The sequence below is a fragment of the Mastigoproctus giganteus genome, chromosome 9, assembly GCF_048544385.1.
Source record: "Mastigoproctus giganteus isolate SK-2022 chromosome 9, ASM4854438v1, whole genome shotgun sequence".
NCBI lineage: Eukaryota > Metazoa > Arthropoda > Arachnida > Uropygi > Thelyphonidae > Mastigoproctus > Mastigoproctus giganteus.
The window spans coordinates 174,300,751-174,313,273 of record NC_143583.1 but is presented as its reverse complement, the minus strand read 5'-3'; the positions used below and the strand labels follow the sequence as shown (position 1 = coordinate 174,313,273).

Here is a 12,523-nt window from a genome sequence, read left to right as displayed (position 1 = left end):
TAGTTGGAAGCAAAGCTATAATGAAAGTGGGAGTAATCTACAGACCAGAAGATTATGAAGAATACGGCTAGAGTCTTTATGTGCAAACAGAATGGGCAAGCAAGCATGAATGTCTTATTATGGATGCCTTCAATTTGCCCCAAATTGATTGGAATAAGTGAGAGGGAAACTCATCTCGGAGAAAAAATTTTCAAAATAAGTTAGATGATTATAATCATCTACAATAGTAATAATTATTATTTGCACCAGCAAGACAAAGATAATACTAGGGGTGAGAATATTTTTGACCTCATCATTACTCATGAAAATGATGACATCTCAGGGTTTAAAATAGAAGAATTATTGGCACTACGTGCCAATGATTCTTCTATTTTAAGTAGTGGCCACTCAGTCATCAGATAAAAGAGAAGAAAGATGTTACAGTAAGCAAAGGCATGGGTTTAAATTCCAGAAGAGGGGACTTTGACAGTTTAAAGCATGCTGTGGCATCTGTTAATGGGCAGATTGCAGAGTGAGGGTGAATACACTTGAATTATGGTATACCTTTAAAACAAAAATCAGGGGTCATGAATGCATACATACCATTAAGAAAATATTGCAGGAGGGGATGGTGAAATTTGTGACTGCGGAACTGGCAGAAAAAGATAGCATGGAACAGTTACGAAGTGAGAAAAGTACTGAAGCTTACAACAGCTACAATTTGATTTGTAATATTACCACAGCTATGGTTACAGAGGTCAAGGCTGCATATGAGAAAGCACTTTTTCTTATATGTGTATACAAGGAAGAAAAAAGTGAATCGGATTGTATCCTTGTGCACTGGGTGTGGTAAAGTCTTAGACATCCCAGCTGATGTAGATGAATTGAACAGGTCCTTTGCATCTGTCTTTACTGAAGAAATATCCTTAATGGTGAGAAGAGGCCGAGTCATATGAAATTAGTGATTTCGAAATAATAGATGACTGTTTATTAGAAAAACTTTCAAGCATAAAGGCAAGTAAGGTTCCTGGAGTTGATGGTATATACCCTGTAATTTTGAGGGAGGCTGCCAGGGAGTGTACTGAACCATTGAAGTTAATTATGAGGGCATCTTTAGACTCGGGAGAGATTCCTTGGAATTGGAAAAGTGGCAACATACCACCGTTGCATACAGATGATTCTCAAGAGCGAAGTTGCTAACTACAGACCGGTTAGTCTAACTCCAGCGATTGATAAAATCTTGGAGACAATGATTAAGAGTGCAATCCAGGGACATTATATTTAGATATCGATCTAAATAGATAGATATGGCACTTTGAATAACACACAACTTGATTTTAGCACACGCTTCTTGATTAGACCGGGGTTTGAGCGCGTGACCACCAAATACAGAGGATGGGGCAAAGTTAGGGAATGACCACCGCATATCCCCGGAGCAATATGGTCTTAGTTGCTAATGCTCCTAAAAACCAAATAACAATAACAACAACTTGATTTTGTTAAGGGAAAATCATGTTTAACCAAATCAGTAAGCTATTTTGACACAGTTACATCATGCGTTAGACGTGTGGAACAATTTCAACATATTTTATTTGGATTTTAGCAGAACCCTTATTCCTGCTTTCACAGGATCTTATTCCCATTTTCTTAGGACCTTATCCCCACTTTCAAAGATTTTAGCATTAAACCCTTATTCCCACTTTCACACACAGTTCCCACATCTTAATGTGTCTGTCTTCTTGAATGTGTTTATCCAGTCATTAGTGTCAACCTTAATTTTTAGAGATTACTACAGACTTTCAACCTGATATGGTGTTGCATCTTGTTGGATATTGATTGTAATGTTTAAATTTTCACCTGACACCATATTTTGAATGCATCATATGAGTAGGAAAAAAATTTGGAGGAATTAGTTTAAGAATGGACCGTATAGATTTTCAGTATCAGTTCTGTCAATTTCATTATAAGAATGTACCATTATTATGAAAGAACGGATTATCTCAAATGATTCTTGATATGTTTACATTTCTCATAGCAGTGCTGCGTGTGAGAGAATATTCAGCCAGGTTAAAAAAAAACAAAACAAAACAAAACAAAAAAAAAACTTCCTTCAGATCTTCTTTTTTGATTAAAGATTGGAAATGGTCTTGACAGACGAGTTTAGACAACAGGGATATTATTAGCATTAGCATTAGTAGAGGCATATGATGCAAGAAAGCAAGCTTATGCAACATCAGCCAAAAAAAAAAAAACACTCCATTTCACCCCTCCTTTCGTTCCAAATACCTGTCCAGCTCAGCCTTAAATTTCTTTAGGCTATCAACCTCTACAGCAAAGGATGGAAGTCTGTTCCACCAACCAACTACCTTCTGGCTAAAGGCAAACTCCTGCACATATATCTTACATCTGTCTTTCCTCAATTTGAATTTATGCCCTCTCAGGTGATTATTCTGAGCGAGAGGAAGAATCCCATCAGCATTGAGCATGCTCAAACTATTCAAGGCTTTATTACCCTCAGTCAGATCACTTTGCAGGTGCCTAGTCACCAGACACTGTAATTTGCAAAATTTAAGCCTTTCTTCGTAAGAGCAACCCTTTGTTCCATTTATTAATCTTGTTGCCCTTCTCTGTACTCGTTCCAATAGCTCTACCCTTCTTAAAATGAGGCCTCCAAACCTGTATACAGTACTCAAGGTGTGGCCTGACCACTGCCTTATACAAGGGGATAATCACCTCCTTATCCCTGCTAGAAAAATTCCTGTATATCATTGACAAGACACCATGAGCTACTCTTGCAGATTGTCTGCACTGCTCAGAAAACTTCATATTTGCTTGCACAATTACTCCCAGGTCCTTTTCATTCTCTACCACTGTCAGTGTAGTATCACAGAGTTGATATGTTATTCTGGGGTACTTTCCATTTGTTAATGTTAAACTTCATTTGCCACCTCTCATAGCCCATCTGCTCAACTTTTCTAGATCCTGTTGCAGCAGCATACTGTCAGTAGTGTCCTTAACAACTCTGCCAACCTTCGTATCATCTGCAAACTTGGATATTAAGCTTGATATACCATCATCAATAAAATTTATAAATACAGAAACAACAATGGACTCAAAACTGAACCCTGAGAGACTTCACTAATAACATTAGTCCACGATGAGCGGTGTCCATTGATTACCTCTCTCTGTCTTCTCCCACTCAACCATCCCTTTATCCATAGCAGCAATTTGCCTCCAATGTCACACTGCTCCAATTTGTGCAGCAGTCTTCCATGTGCAACAGTATCAAAAGCCTTTCTAAGATCCAAATATATAATATCACAAAGTTATTCCCTGCATCCAGTTCCTTTGTGACCACATCATAGTATCCAATCAAATTGGTCAGGCAAGACCCCTTAACAAAACCATGCTGTGTCCAAGCTATAACTTAAGTCTTGTCTAGATGATACTGCAATGCTTCTTTTACCAGTGCCTCCATTAATTTTTCTGGAACAGAAGTTAAACTAACAGGTCTATAATTACGTGTGTCGCCCTTTGATCCTCCTTTGTGAATTTGGGGTCACATTTGCACATCTCCAGTCCATGGGTACCTCCCATGAATCCAAAGAAGCTCTCATAATTATGGCTAAGGGTTTGCTTATTTCCTTTGCTGCTTCCTTTAATATAACTGGATAGATCCCATCCACCCATGGTGCTTTTTTATGTTTATCTTCAACAATTTCTCCTCCACTTTCCTCTCAGTTATTACAATATCATCTAGCTCACTGCCAGAGTTTAACTCACCTCTGGCATTCCGATCCCTGAATAACTCCTCATTGGTGAATGTAGATGCAAAATACTCATTTAATTTGTTAGCCACTTGGGCAGGATCATCAACAGTTGAACCATCAATATCCAGTGGCCAATCTGATTCATCCCTTTCCTTCCAGAGTTTACATAGGTGAAGAACTCTTTTTTTTTTTGTTGTTCTTTGCATCCTTTGCTAAGGATTTCTCATAATCTGCCTTTGCCTGCCTAATCTCCTTTGTGACTTGGTTACAGACCAGCTTATATCTATCATAGGCTTCCATGTCACCCATTAATTTATATGTATCCCTTGCATTTTTCTTCTCTGCCATATGTCTCATTAGTTCATCTGACATCCATTTAGGCCTAAACCTAGAACAATATTTCTTAGTTGGTATATAAAGCATACTAGCTTCCAAGATAAATTCTTTGAATGCTTCCCATTTTGAATTTGCTGTTGGTAACATCATCAGTTGGTCCCACTGTATAGAATTTAAATACTGTCTCAGACCACCGTAGTTGCCTTTTCGAAAGCAAAAACCCTTCCCTTACCCCTGATGAGAGTTACCTCTTTGAATAAATCCCACTTCAGCACACTGTGATCACTGCTACCTAGTGGTTCCGTTATCTGCAGATTCTTAATGCATGAAGAATCACTACTGATAAACAGATCAAGAGTATTACTCCCTGTAGTTGCCGCTCGAACATGCCGATGTAGAAAACAATCATCCAATAAATGCACAAAAGCCTTGCTAGTGTGTGAGTGGCCAACCCACAATTTCCAGTCAATATCTGGGAAATTAAAATCCTCCATTATAAGACTCTGTGATTTACTGGCCCACTCTATTTCCCTGAGTATTTTTATTATACTCATCAGAGTCATTAGGCCTATAACACACTCCTACTCTCAATTTTGATCTCCCAATGCTTATATTACACCAAAGTGACTCGACACTACACTGTCCAGTGATGTTGAGTGGCTTCCCTTCCTTTTTTGTTTATTATTATAAACAAAACTTGGACTCGACATTTCTGCAAAAGCAAAGACTGCAAGAGTATCCCTAAAGTAGTCATAATCAGTTGCTAATGTCTAGTAGACAATCCAAACAGAAATCAACATAAAAAAAATCCTAGGTGTGCTAACATTTAAAAGTATATTAGCATTAGAAGAGGCAAGCAATGCAAGAAAACAAGCGTATACAGCATTGGCCAAAAAAAAAAAAAACCCTCCTATTTCACCCCTCCATTCGTTCCAATTGCCTGTCTGTCCTACTCAGCCTTAAAATTATTTAGGCTATCAACTTTCACAACAAAAGATGGAAGCCAGTTCCACCAATCAACCACCTGCTGGCTAAAGGCAAATTTCCACACATCTGTTCTACAACTGTCATTCCTCAGTTTGAATCTATGCCCCCTCATGTTCTTAATCTGAACAAGAGGAAGAATCCCATCAGCATTCAGCTTGCTCAACTCATTCAAGGCCTTGTACACCTCAATCAGATACCTTGCAGTTGTCTACTCCCCAGGTGCTGCAATTTGCAGAATTTAAGCCTTTCTTGGTAAGAGCACCCCTTTGTTCCCCTCACCAATCTTGTTGCCCTTCTTTGTACTCGTTCTAGCAACCCTACATCCTTCCTAAAATGAGGCCTCCAGACCTGTACATAGTACTCTAAGTGTGGCCTGACCATTGCCTCGTACAACGGGATAATCACCTCCCTCTCCCTGCTAGCAAAATTCGTATATATCATTGACAAAACTCCATGATCTGCCCTGACAGCCCATCTGCACTGCTCAGCGAACTTCATATTTGACTGCACAATTACTCCCAGGTCTTTTTCACTTTCCACTTCCCTGAGTGTAGTACCACGCACTTGGTACGTTTCTCTTGGGTTATTGCTACCCATATGCAGTACTTTGCATTTGTCAATGTTAAACTTCAGTTGCCACTTCTCAGCCCATTTGCCCAACTTGTCTGGATCCAGTTGGAGTAGCATAGTGTTTTTAATGTTGTTAACAACCCTGCCAACCTTTGTATCATCTGCAAACTTGGACATTAATCCTGTTATACCTTCATCAATATCATTGATGAATACACAAAACAACAATGGGCCCAGGACCGAACCCTGGGGAACTCCATTAATTGTACTGGTTAAACACTCCTGTGGCTCTTATCTTAGTATAAGAGTTGTGTTGCCAGTCAAATTTAATTTCTAGTCCAAAGACTGAAAAGGCAGGGGGAAAGTAGGAAAAATTTCTTACTTCCTCCCCTTCCTTTTTCTGATAAAAATTATGAAATCCTCTGGTTTCTGAAAATCAAACATTGTCAGCTGTGTTATACAAATCACTTATCTCATAAAATCCTAATAAAACAGTTAGCCTATATCTGAACATGGAAAATATTTTTTTAATCTATATCTGGACATGGAAAATATTTTTTATTCTGGGTTTTTCAGCTTACCCAATATAAATCAGCCTATGAAAACACACTTATTAACAAAACCTCATGAACTTCCTTAAGAAACTGGTGCACTATGGCCTTAGTTACTGATGCATCCTAACTTTCCAAGGATGAAGATCTTGTATAGCCCATTATGATAATGCTCCAGTCTTGTCATCTTTTTTGAGGAGGATACCACTTCACAATTGACTAGGCAGGTAGTTCTGTTCTATTCTGAATTCTGTTGAATATTTTTGTGATGACTTTGAATATTGTCATAATATTATATTATATCAAATATGCCATCTTATCAGCTGACAACTGCTTTGAAGGAGGATTGAAGCAAAACATTTGTTACCTACTACCATAAATTGGGCAAAAGTATTTCTAGAAGGATCAAGACTGTTATTAATGCCAAAGGAATTTCGTGTTAATTTTTTGAATAAATAAACATCTCCTTAAGAAGGTTGGGTGTTTGGGGATTTTTTTGGTGCATTGGCTACATGGATCATACTGTGCTAGTTTATATGGTATGCAGTTCTGTATTTAGAGAATTAGGCCTTGGACCAATAGTACTTCAATTGGCCTGCCTCCCCTTCTGCAAACTTAGGATGCCGGAACAACTGCACCATCATGCCAAGTAGTAGAAGTGTTATCCCACCTTATATGCTAGTTCATACAGCTTTTGTCATATTATGTCTGATTAAATGTGTTTTTGTGAGCAAGTTTGTCTGTTTTTCAGGCTGATGAGTCAGAATAATTCATAAGCACAGGAGAGGTGACCATATTCCTTCCCCTGAGATCTGCTAACTTTAGCCCTGATTGAAGAGGCCTTTAAATATTCCTTCAGTGTGATAAACTTCTTGTAATGTACTAGTCCCAAGTACTTTCAGCATATAGTGTTTAAGTATAACTTAGTGAGGGTGAATATGAGTTAGTAACACTATGAACAGCATAAATAATTAAAAACAAAATAAAATGAATTCAGAAAACTTGCAAGTGATGTTCATATTTTTAGTTTTCTTAATGTTCAATTTTTAAGTACCTTTTGTTTTCCTATCAATGATGAATTGACTGCATTCTAGATAAAAACCTCTTAAATAAAGCATTGTTTATTGCTGTGTTTGCTGCTCTCTGTATAAGAACAATTTATCAGATGAGTATTTCATTTTTTTTTATAGGTGGATAGTAGTTCTACTCCCTGCTCAGACTTTAGTGTACGTTCTAGACTCAAATTATCTCTCTTATTAGATCCTGTTTCTCATGATAAACATTCTTATTTATCCGCATCAGAAGAAAATGATCACCTATTTGAAGCTTTAGATTCTTGCCAAAATGTAGATATTACTGTTACATTAATTTGGAAGGTAAGTCAACTTAGTTTAAATTTGAGTTTAATTTACTTATTAAAGCTATGTTTTTGGGGTGAGGAATGTGTAATAAACAGTTATGATCATAGTATTCCTTTGCTTACTAATTATGTATCAGGAAATTGTACAACTTAATTTCTTGTTTAGATTCCTATATTTATTTGTTTATGCATTGTTAAGCATAGGAAAATTCAAATTACTGTATTGGATAAACAATGTACAAATTTGTGGAAAAGCAGCATATTAGTTTTCAGCAATTCTATAAAAAGCTGAAAAGGACATTGTTTTAGTTATATTTCATATTATGAATACCTTCAACAAGTTGCCACGATATTATACTACTTTGAATAAGTAACTCTTCACCAGTGGAGAAGACTATTTTTGCTTATTCTTGGTGGATACCACCACCACCACCACCCAGACAGCACTGTTTCAGGACTATTTGGCCCTTCTTTGGTGGGTGGGTAGGTACCTCTGGTGATGCAATGATGACAAAACAGTTATGAAGCATGACTCCACAATATGAGAGATGTCCAATGGTGTATAAAATGAATTAGACTAAAGCGCTTAAGCCTCAGGCTGTGAAAGAATTAGACAATGTACAATTTTCTGCAAAAGCAGCATATTAGTACGCAGCAATCTGGGCCTCCTCCAAGACCTCAACTGTTCATGTGGTGAACCAGAAAGCTGGACCCACCTCGTGCACAAATGTACAAACTATGAGGACCTACGTGGAAACCTAATAACAAGATTGACCTACCTGCCGCGAGGCCAGGAGCATCATCTCTTGTACACAAGCGAAGAATATAAGAACTTCACCAGATTCGCACAGGAACTCTTTGCCAGAAGAAGAACCTGTTCTGCGATCAGGAACTAAGGGCACAGTTTGCCTTGTAGCAGACATTAAACTTTGACAACAACTGGACTATGAGCAAATACACCAGCACTGAAACCCAAATTGTCTGACCCAACCAACCTACTTGAACAGGATGCACACCACAGAAACGATGGGCTCACTGGATGGAAAAGGTACTGGACCGCCCTCCCTGATGACGGAAACAGGATCAGTGGACCAGACCTCTCCAGGATGCAAAAGAGACACTCTACAAGACACTACCCTGGTCATGTATATAACCCATAAACACGACTGACCTCAACCTACATGGATGGACACATGGCCCATGAATGACATGGGGGCACTGGTTCCGACTGTTTCGTTGGACCCATATCTTTTCCCCACCTTGAACAACAGATTTGCTGTCAGTGTGCCAATTGGCGACTGAGCTAGGCACTCTTTCCTGGCTTTTTTTCCACTCCACTTCCCTGGTGGAGGGGGTGACTGTCCTCTTGTCTCCTTGCCACCCCCATTTTTCTTTCTGGTGGGACATAGGCATGCCCCACTGACACCTATTGGGGTCGCCTCCTCCAAGACCTCAACTGTTCATGTGGCAAACTGGAAAGCTGGACTCCATATTTCTGTCTCCCCCCCCAGTCTTTAGTCTCCCTCCCCTACTCTATCTGTACACAAGCAATTGCTCTACACGTCCAAATTACTGTTTGCCAATAGTTTTGGCCTTTCAAATCCTAGTGCTCTTACCCCCCACGCGAAAGATCTTTCTTTTTTTTTTTTTTTTTTTTGTTTTTTTTTAAGGTCCTAGCCACTGAAATCTCAGGAAATTAGGTGGCAGGACCTACCAAAGTAAATAATTATAATTCTGATATACCTGGCCTGCCTCCACGGGGCTGAGTACAGACAACGTTGGGCCTCAGAAGGGATCCAGTGGCTAAACGGCCAGAAGAACAACGGTACATAACACTATATGTATACAATATCCACACACTTTTAAAATTCTGGCCTTTCCAATGAACTGGCACCTACAATGAAAGCAATGCGGAGATGGAGGAAACCCCTGGTGCCGCTTGACACTAAATACACTCTACACTCTATTTCAAATAAGTAACATTTCACCAATGGAGAAAACTATTGTTACTTATTCTCAGCAGATACCACCACTCAGACAGCACTGACTTGTTAGGATTTACTTTTGTGTAAAAAACACTAGTTTATGGTAGCTACAACATACGTGCACTCTGAAAAGCATCGTTGTGAGGGATGAGCTGGTAAATTAACAAAAGAATAAAAACAGTTTTTCTAAGCTTATTACAAATGCTCCCTCACTGTCCATGGGATTAAGGTCAGTTGCAATTGTTATGCCAGTTCAAAGAGTCTTTTGCTATAGTACAGTATAATCTATTTTTTTGTGCCATTTTATCTGAGCTGATGTCTTTTTTGTAACTTGTGTCTTTAAATTAATTTAAAGTTTGTTTATATTAAATCTCACCTAACAGTGTTATGGTGACGAAACATAAACAGACAGAATTAAGCTTGGAAATTAAACTGAAAATTATACAAGAGGCTGATAGGATGGAACGAAGCAAAGCGGACATTGCAAAGGAATACAACATCGCTTTACCTACTTTATCTACAATACTGAAAAACTGAAGAAGAAAAAAAACTTTAAGTGCGTGACACTGGAGCAGTGATATAAAAAAAAAAAAAAAAAAAAAAAGGAAACAAATTTCTGATGTAAAACATGAGGAGCTAGAACGAAATCTTTTCAAGGTTTGTTTGTTTCTTGAAACAAATTCAACAAATGCGTGCATGTAATTTGACAATATCAGGTCCAACTTTGCAAGAAAAGGCAAATTATCTAGCTCAGCAACATGGAATTAACAACTTCAAATGCAGAAATGGCTAGCTCCAAAGATTTAAAGACACGTTTTGCAAAATGTTTGCAGCGAGTCTGTATTAGTCGACAATAAAAAGAATATGAGGGAAAGGATATTTTTAACCTTGATGAGACAGTTTTATGTTATAGTTTGCTGTTTGAGGAGTCTTGTCATGGTGGAAAATGAATTAAACAAAGACTCCCTATTCTTGTTATGCTGCAATTCAGATGGAAATACAAAACTATGCCCACTTGTGATTGGTAAATTTTCCAGGCCAAGATTGTTTTAAAGAAGTTACCAACTTCCCTGTGATTATGAGGCTAATAAAAGTGCTTGGCTTATAGTCAAAATTTTTCAATCTTGATTATCAGAAGAATGACTTCAGAAAAAAAAGGAATATTTTGATGATTCTAGATCATTGTACAGCATTGTACTGCTGAGACGCTTAAGTTGGAAAATATATGGCTGTTGTTTTTACCTCCCAATACCACCAGTTTTATGCAACCACTGGATCAAGGCATTATTTATAACAAAAGAGAGCATGTAGAGCCTGCTTGATAAAGTACTTGACCAACAACATACAAGGAAGAAACAATTTGCAGCCAAATTGTAATGTCTTGAATGCTATCCATATTCTTGTTATTGCTTAGGATAGTATTGCATCAATTGTAATAATAAACCGCTTCAGAAAGATTGGCTTTGGAAAGAATATCATCAAAAAACATGGTCCAGCAAACGAATGTGATAGCAACATTGAGGAATGGGGGAATTTGAAAGAACATAGAGATTTTGTTTGTGAAGGTGGATGATAAAGTTGCTACCATAACAATGCCGACACCATAATAGCTGCTAAGCACCAAGCAAAACGATGATTTTGATACCAGTGAAAGTTAAGAAGCACGTGCGCGCGCGCGCACACACACACACACACACTGCTATCTAAAAAAGATGACCAAAATGCATTGAGCATAATAGAATGTGTTGGCCTGCAGTAAAGTTGATAAAGAAACAACTGTTACATTTGATAATGTTTGTGCTGTACTTTAAATTAGATTAATTTATTAAAAAGTTAATGGTTTGTATGTCTTCTTTTATATTAAGATTGTAATTCTTTTTACTGGGATACTAAAATATTGCAAAATAGTTACTGTACAATATTTTCATTTCCATTAATTGCTTTTCTCTTAGTTTATCTTACAAATAAGATAAAATCTTTAAAAAAATTTGTTTTTCCTATTACTGTATTGTTGACTGTATTGTATTACTGTTTTTCCTGTTACTGTACTGTAGAAAAGGCTTTTGTTTTTATTATTTTATTAATTTAAATTAATTTATTTTTGAAATTATTGTTATTCATTATTATTATTATTAGATATATAGTATGTACCGGGGGGAAAAAAGTAAAATTTTTACACTTTTGGGGACCTTGTTACTACAAACCTCGTTATTACAAAATGTGAAAGTTTAGGCCCCTTGAACTTTTGTATTAACAAGATTCTACTGTAATAATTAGTTTAATTATAAGATAAAATATATTCAACTATTGAACATTCATTGTCAGAGATGCACAAAACTTACCATTAGTTGAGGCATATGATGCAAGAAAGCAAGCTTATACAGCATCAGCCAAAAAAGAAACAAAAAAAAAAAAAAAAACCCTTCCCATCTGGTCACTCCAAATGCTTGTCTAGTTCAGCCTTAAATTTATTTAGGCTATCAACTACCTGCTGGCTAAACGCAAACTTTCGCACATCTATTCTACAACTGTCTTTCCTTAATTTGAATCTATGCCCCTCAGGTGCATAATCTGAGCAAAAGGAAGAATCTTATCAGCATTGAGCCTGCTCAACCCATTCAAAGCCTTATACACCTCAATCAGATCACCTTGCAGGTGCCTAGTCTCCAGCCACTGCAATTTGTATGACTTGAGCCTTTCTTGCAGGATCTTACTGGATTGTATGCTGGCTAAAGCATAGGGATAGAGGGTTTCCATAAATGATTAATCTTCAGAGTGGTCAGTCTTAATAAGAGCACTTTAAATCTGTTGTGTGGAATGCAGATTCTTGCCTCAGAGTATGCTGCTTCATGTACTTATTTACCAATTCCATTGCCATCAATAAATCTGTGGTTATCTCTCAATGGAAATAGCCTGCAAAGGTAATGACTCTCTTAAAGTCATGATTAGGAAAACAAAAAACTTATTTGGTTATGTAATTGCCTG

At 37.5% G+C, this 12,523-nt stretch overlaps 1 protein-coding gene across 3 annotated transcripts in view; it reads left to right on the top strand.

Moving 5' to 3' along the window:
* l(3)76BDm (trafficking protein particle complex subunit 8 homolog l(3)76BDm) overlaps window positions 1-12,523 on the top strand; it is a 582,307-nt gene that overhangs the window by 509,171 nt on the left and 60,613 nt on the right. For all 3 annotated transcript variants that reach the window (XM_090380612.1, XM_090380611.1, XM_090380610.1), the window contains one exon: window positions 7,384-7,569. In XM_090380612.1, the coding sequence (XP_090236738.1) occupies window positions 7,384-7,569 (186 nt within the window). The remainder of the gene's footprint in view (window positions 1-7,383; window positions 7,570-12,523) is intronic.